Source organism: Penaeus japonicus, unplaced genomic scaffold (genome assembly GCF_977035675.1).
Source record: "Penaeus japonicus unplaced genomic scaffold, GWHDUDI00000001_assembly GWHDUDI00000040, whole genome shotgun sequence".
NCBI classification, from domain to species: domain Eukaryota; kingdom Metazoa; phylum Arthropoda; class Malacostraca; order Decapoda; family Penaeidae; genus Penaeus; species Penaeus japonicus.
In genome coordinates this window covers 14,362,089-14,369,588 of record NW_028234442.1, presented here as the reverse complement: position 1 = coordinate 14,369,588, position 7,500 = coordinate 14,362,089, and the positions used below count along the sequence as shown (strand labels likewise).

At 30.6% G+C, this 7,500-nt stretch overlaps 2 protein-coding genes across 3 annotated transcripts in view; one reads left to right on the top strand and one right to left on the bottom strand.

The window, feature by feature from the left end:
- The window catches only part of LOC122246048 (BTB/POZ domain-containing protein KCTD9), a 454,156-nt gene that overhangs the window by 261,430 nt on the left and 185,226 nt on the right, over positions 1-7,500 (bottom strand). The gene's annotated exons all lie outside the window — the stretch shown is intronic.
- Wbp2 (WW domain binding protein 2) overlaps positions 3,927-7,500 on the top strand; it is a 13,377-nt gene continuing 9,803 nt past the window's right edge. Inside the window, exon 1 of the mRNA XM_043023341.2 lies at positions 3,927-4,006. Coding sequence (XP_042879275.1) covers positions 3,951-4,006 — 56 coding nt within the window. The 5' untranslated portion in view covers positions 3,927-3,950. The remainder of the gene's footprint in view (positions 4,007-7,500) is intronic.

Sequence of the window (7,500 nt, the reverse complement as noted above, 5' to 3'; positions counted from 1 at the left end):
ATCACCATTGTTGTTAATGATATCATTATTACTGTTACTAACATTACTAACAATATCACTGTTACTATTACGATTACTACCATCATTATCATTATCATTATTGCAATTATCATTACTATTATTAACATCATTACTATAATGATCATTATAATATTATTTATATTATTATTGTTGTAAGTATCATTATCACCATTACCTTTTCTTTTGTTATTATCATCATCATTATCATCATTAAAATAGTTATCATAACTATTGTTATTGTTACAATTATTTTTATGATAAAAGAAGATTGTTGTAATGACAATGAAAACAATAATGATGATGATAACAATGATTGATGATTATTATCAATATCACCATTGTCATTATCATTATATTTATCGTTACTCTCATTATTGTTATAGTTATTGTTATGCTGTTATCATTGTTATTATTGCTATTATTATTACTATTATTGCTGTTATCATTATCATTATCATTATTGATGTTATTGTTATCATCACTATCCTCTTTATCATTTATCATTAACATTATCATTATCATCATAATCATTAACATAATCATCAGCCCAGTTGTTTTATTATTATCATTGTTATTATTAGCATTATATATGTTACTACTTTCTTGTTATTACTATCATCATTATTATCACTATCATTATATCATTATCATTATTATCTTTATCAGTATCATCATTATCACCATTATCATCATTATTACTATTGTATATATTTTTACCATCTTTATTATTAGTAGTTTCATCATTATGATTTTTAATAGAATTTTTACTGTTTTCATTGTTACTGTTTTTATTATCATTATTATGATCACTATTCTCATTATCGTAATTATTGCAATTATCATTGTTATAACTATTACTATGATCATGATGATACTGATTAATTATGATCATAATAATGATGATGATAATGATATCAACACTAATAATGATAGTAATGACGATAATGATAATGGTAATGATAATAATGATATTGATGATGATAACAGTAATGATGATAATGGCAAGATGATTGCAGTGATAGGGACATTGACGACAGCAATAGTAATAGTAACGATAACAACAGCAATAACAAAAACAACAACAACAATAACAACAACAATAATAATAATAATGATAATAATGATGATAATAATAATGATAATAATTATAATAATAATAACAATAAGAACAACAATAACAACAATAATAACAATAACAATAACAATAACGATAACAAAAATAGCAATGAGAATTACTATAATAATGTTAATGATAATAATGATCATTATGATGATAAGAACAAAATAATGATAAGAGCAATATTAATAAAAGTGATGATGTTGATAATGATGTAAACGGTAATGATAATAGCAATAATAATTACAGTAATAGTAATGATAATGATAATAATAATAATAATACTATTGATAATGAAGATAGTAACATAACGATGATGATAATAATAACAACAATAAGAATGATAAAGAGAATAAGGATAATGATAATTATTACCATTACTATTATTATCATCCTCATCATTTTTTATCATAATAGTAGAGATAATAATGATAACAGTATAAATAATAAGGAATTAATCACATAATTGTATTATATTGATGATATAATGATACTATTAATAATCAGTTATGATATTAAAGAAATTACTATCATGATATTACCAATGCCATTTTTACTTTATCATAATCATCATTATCATCATTGTTTTTATCATTATCACTGTTGTCATTATTATTAAGTGGCATCCTGAATTGAAGTTAATAATCATTGATTGATTATAATGATAATGATATTGATCATCATTTGCAATTATTACTAATCATGATATTGATAGTAATAAGAAGATTTATATATATTTTTTTATTCTTATGCTATTAACATAGATATTATTAATATTGATGATATTTTTAATGATGATAATAGTCTTTAGATAGCTATCAGCTAATTATCATTAATATTCTTATGAGTTTATCGTTGTCGTCATTATTATCATTATCATTATTATTTTTGTTTTCGGTATCATGATTATTGTTATCATTATTATTATCACTATCAGTAGTGATGATGACAAGAATATTATCGTCATTAATGATGTTAATAACCACATGATAATTATTCATGATAATGTTGACGATAATGATAATTATGATAAACATAAATAATGATCAGGATAATGATATAAGGATAATGGTAATCGCAATAATAGTAATAATGACGACAATGATAATGACAGTAATGATTGTAATAATGAAGCTAATGACTGCTGATACTGTTATGATGATGAAAGTTATGATGATGATTCATAATGATATAAAAAATTATAATGAGTTTCATGATTACGAAAACAAAATGTGAGAATGAAAATGGATGCAATAATTTTAATGTATATGGATGCAACAATTCTGATGTATTTCATTACTTTTGGCAAATTAAAAAAAAATCTTTATTGTTATTCGTATTACATATTCTTTAATTATTTCTCTATCTTGATGAGTTATTGCTTATGCTGTATCCATTGCTTTTCTCACCTATGTCTCAGATTCTTCGTCTCGTTTTTTATATTTATTTCATCTGCTTTCGTATGCTTATCGTTTATCATTATGATTTCATTTTGCACCTCTTTCTTGTTTTTTTCCGTCTTATTTTGTAAAATGCGTCTTTTTCATGGCTTTCATTTTACTTTTTGTTCGTTATTTATTCCAATGCCTTGATTTATTTTTATTTTTTCCTTTTTTTTATTTTTTTTGTCTATTCTTTTCATATCTGTTTAGTTCATCCTATTTTACATCAGTTCTGATATATCATTCTATTTTTTTTTACCGAGTATATATATATATATATATATATATATATATATATATATATATATATATATATTTATTTATTTATCTATTTTTTTTTTTTCATTTTTTTTTTTTTTTTATCAGGTTGTTTCACGGGAATATTTTCTCCCATTAGATTTGCAGAGAAATTATTTTACATGTGATATTTCAATATATTCCATTTGCAATGTAGACTCTTTTGTGCGTGAATGTTCTTAAGCCTACGGTGATTATACACACAAAGGGGTATCGGTAAGCACATTATATTCAGTACCCTATCGGTCTGATAAGGAGAGATAGTAAAAGCAATGACAGTGTAATGATTCATAGCCATTATCTATTCAGGAAACAATGGCCTATCAATCGGGCGTTTTGTATAAGTATACTGTTATTTAATATGAGATGAATACATACAAACGTTGATTTTAGCATGTCTTGTTCTAGGGGGAGGGGGAAAGTGACATATGGAACTGTTGCGCAATAAGCGCGGTCTTCCAGTATTTTCCGGAAGTTCAAGACGTCATTGTCAGCTGACGAGGTTTGTTCGTTTACGTGGCGTTGCGAACAACATTGGAATTTCTGTGAAAAAGTGGGATTAATGTTTTGTATCGTTCATCATTTAATACCTCGTATTATCTAATTTACTATTAGCAGTCAATATCAAGCTTTGGTTACCTGAGAAAATGTGGTATTTGTTTTTTTCTGTTGAACCCGTGCCATTCTTGAAGCCATTCGAATACATAACATAATCGCATTTTAGGACGTTCTCGTTAAAAATCAGGATATGATGACATATACATATTTGTAAACAAGTATTGTGTATTATTGGTAAAGAGGATATAGATTCTGAAGTATTGCATACAGGATGCCCAAATGTAAATTTAAAAAATACATTGAGATAATTGACAGTATAACTTTCATCTTCCCAACGTTTAATACATATTTCAAACTACTTGCTTATTAAACTTAAAGGCAATAACATGCCGCAAAATATGAAATTTATAAAAACAATATATCCCAATTGCACGAAATTCCATAAACGCCAATTAACATACCCTAAGATGAGAATCCTGTAAAATGTACAGGGAGTGAAGATACCAGTCGTCAACATGGCGTTGAACAGTGCACACGCAGGGAAAGGCGTCCTTATTTATGCGGGAGAATGGTGAGTTATTACCTCTTTCAATTTAATTTTAATTTGATTTTACAGATATTCATGACTGAAGAGCAACTAGGCGTAGAAAAAAGAGAAATTCAAGCTTAAATAGGGAGATATATTGATGAAAATGTAGTGGGTGTGTCGAATATTTTCTTGTTTGCACAAGAAAATCTCATCCTTTTTAATACTTTTCTCATTCATTTGTATTGTAATTATTACTCCCAGTGACTTATTTGTAGCATTAACCACCTATCGCAGACTGTAAGAGGAAAGACAGACGAAGTATTATAGGAATATCCGAGGTCAGCTGATTTGACTTTTGTTTGCGGTTTTCTAAAAGGAAAGTTTTGGGATCGACGGCAGGTGTCGATAATACTTCCTTCAGTAAACATTCATATTGGTTACATCAGTTTTAATTGATAGTTGTTTTATTAGCTAGTATTCAATGTACTTGTAGGTGTGTCGGTTGGTTCATGTAATTGCCTAGTTTGTGGTTGGAATCCCTTGGTATCAAGCTGTATTTTTGGCCAGTCATGTAAAAATGGTACTTTATCTAGCTACTGCAGTTACATCATGTTATTGCTACAGGGAAAGTATGAGTGGTTCGTTTATATTGTGTTCCAGTAATGTTTGCACCACTTTTTTGCTACAAGTTTGGGGTGTTGATGTCAGTTTGTTCTTATAAGCTTTTATTATTCACTTGTTTATTTCAAGCATATTACAGTATAGCGCAACAGCTCAATTACAAAATATGAGCCTAATGAGTATGCTATACTATGGCAACCACTGGAACAACCACGATAATGGCTGGCTCCAGATATGATTTAACATGCTAATATCAAAGAACTCTTTTCAACTTTAATTTTTGTCAATAGGCTTTTTCAGACTTGCTGTAATAAAGTGCAATATTTCAAATGCAAAATAGACCCCAAAGGAATATACTGTCATAACAAGTGTCTTACAATAACCCATCTCGCATCTTCTTAACCCGATACCGCCGGCCACAGACAGCGATTGGCAAAGTGCATAGTGCTGGGTGCCGGCATGTGGCGTCAATCATATAATTGATTTAGGCCTATGCGTTCAAGAGCCCCGGCATTGCAGCAATGCAAAGACGGAACAGCGCCGGCGGGAAGGGGTTAAACCTTAATTGCAAGAATAAAGTGGCATGTGCAGTTGTTAGTTCTAATGTCCTTTACTCGGAACTCACAATTAGGAAGCGCTTGTTATGAAAGCATATTCTTTTGAGTCACATTTTTCAGCTGAATTGTTGTTTTAACCCATTCGCGTCAGATGATGTGCTGACACATTTTGTGGTTTTTGTGTCAGACGCCGGTGAAGAGATATTTGGTCAAGGCTTGCGCTTGAGGTGAGCGAGTGGTCGGTCAGCCCAGGCCCAAGAATCCTGAGGCGTTAGGCCTATATGTTGGCAAACCCCGGCATTGTGACCGTTCAGAGCCAGAATTGCCCCAGCGTGAATGGGTTATGGGAACATTTAGGCTGTCTTTAGGAATCATTATGATAAGATATTTCCTTGGTTTGTATATTGTAGGTGAACTTTTTCACTTTCATGTGGAATGTCTGAAAGGGGATTATTATAAACACATAAATGCAGTAAAAAAAAAGAAGAGTTGATGTTGACTCAAGAAATAAACACGTGCCCTAAATCTGGAGCTGAGATATCTTGGTGTGAGCATATTTGGCGCTAAAGTTTTGAGGCCCAGAATGAGTAATCCTTTGCAAGTCTCTGTAGTCACTGTTCTTGGCTAATATATGTATTCTGGTTTGGTTTAGGTTCTGGAGGAGGAGGTATTGTGTGAAAAGTCTGGTATTGATTATGAGTATTGATCTGCTAGGACCTTGGTAGTGCTTGGTAGAAGCTGTGCAGGTGAAGAAAGAAATTATTGATAAGGTGAAATTTTGGGGGATATTTCTTATGATGTGGTTCTTATATACTTTTGATGTGAATTGAGGAAAAATTTAATTCCTAAATTAAGCTTGTGTCATGTTGACCACAGAACTGTAGTATCACTACCCTCTTATCTACTGAAGATTAGAATTCTGCAGCCATTGAATGTATATCAGTTTGAAAAAAATAAAAGGGAGCCACAGCTGTTATTACGAATACGGATGATTCTCTCAGACAGGTTATGGATTCAATATCTTATGCTTTATTTATTTAGTGTTCTGGAATATTGTAGGCTTTGCCAGTTGTATTCAATTGTACCCAATTTCTTATTATAGCAAATCACAAGTATTTCTGCACTGTATACAAACAATTCAATTAATTCTTCAATTTATGAGTAGTTTTGCAGAATAGTGATAGGCCAGGTAGACCACCCTGGCAATTTCTCATCAAATGAAGAACCAGTTAAGCTCTATCATGCAGGAAAACTTTTTACACTTAGAGGTGGTTTGTTGGCCTTTGCCCAAGTGTAAAGTATAGAATCTGCAGTAGTCACTTGAATATAAGTGCAGCCAATATGATTAGGAGTGAAGAGTCGCATTTTGAAAGCCAGGTTCCTTCTACACATTTATCATAAACATACATGAAACATCAATCTGATTCAGCATACCTCTTGTCAGTTTGTTTACTTGTTATTGAGAAAAGTCCCCAGTGATAAGTTTCATAATTATTTCTAGTGGTGTTAACTTCCATCTAATGATTTTTATAAGGGCATTGCAGGTTTCTTTTTATACTTCAAGAGCTTTATCTTTAAGTTTTTGTTTGGAGATGGACATCTCATTGTCAAGATATTTTCAGTTTGCACCCCCCATATCCCTCCTTTTGTTAAGTCTCAGCTCTCCATACTCCATGCATAGCCAGTGTAAAGTGTAATGATTATATTCTGTGTCCTTTTGACCACATCAGTCATGATTTTAGTGTACATTCTATATTAATATATTCAGAGATGTTGATTTTGAATTAACCAAAGTGTGCAGACAATCTGAGAGAAGTAAAATATAAGAGTAGTTATGTCATATTCAGTCGAGTGCAAGACTTGTGATGCAAGTCCTGGTTTTGCTAGTTTGTATTGCATGGGGTGTGGCATTGGAAGAGCCATTGATTATTAGTCATCATAGTGCAGATTTCAAAGAATGTTTACTCTATTGGTATAGGATCTATATTCTTGGGAATTTGAGCTTATTATAGAAATTCTATAGATCAACAAACTTGTGAAATGAAAGTAGTCAATATCATGATCTCAAGCAATGGAAAGTGTGAATGTCACATTCAGAAATGTCATAGTAATGGAATATTTGTTTGTGATGTGCAGAAAAAGGTGAAATTTGTCCTTAATCAGATTTTGAGCTCACTGATCACAAGAATGTTTCAAGTAACCATTTGACTTTGACTATATTATACATAACTGATTTATTAATTTGTTGTATACAGGGTAAATATTTTCTTGGTTTGATAACAAAAATGGAATCGGTGACACCTGCACTGCACACAAGACAGGTTTTATTGCATAGGGAGGGAGCTTCACGCAGCATAT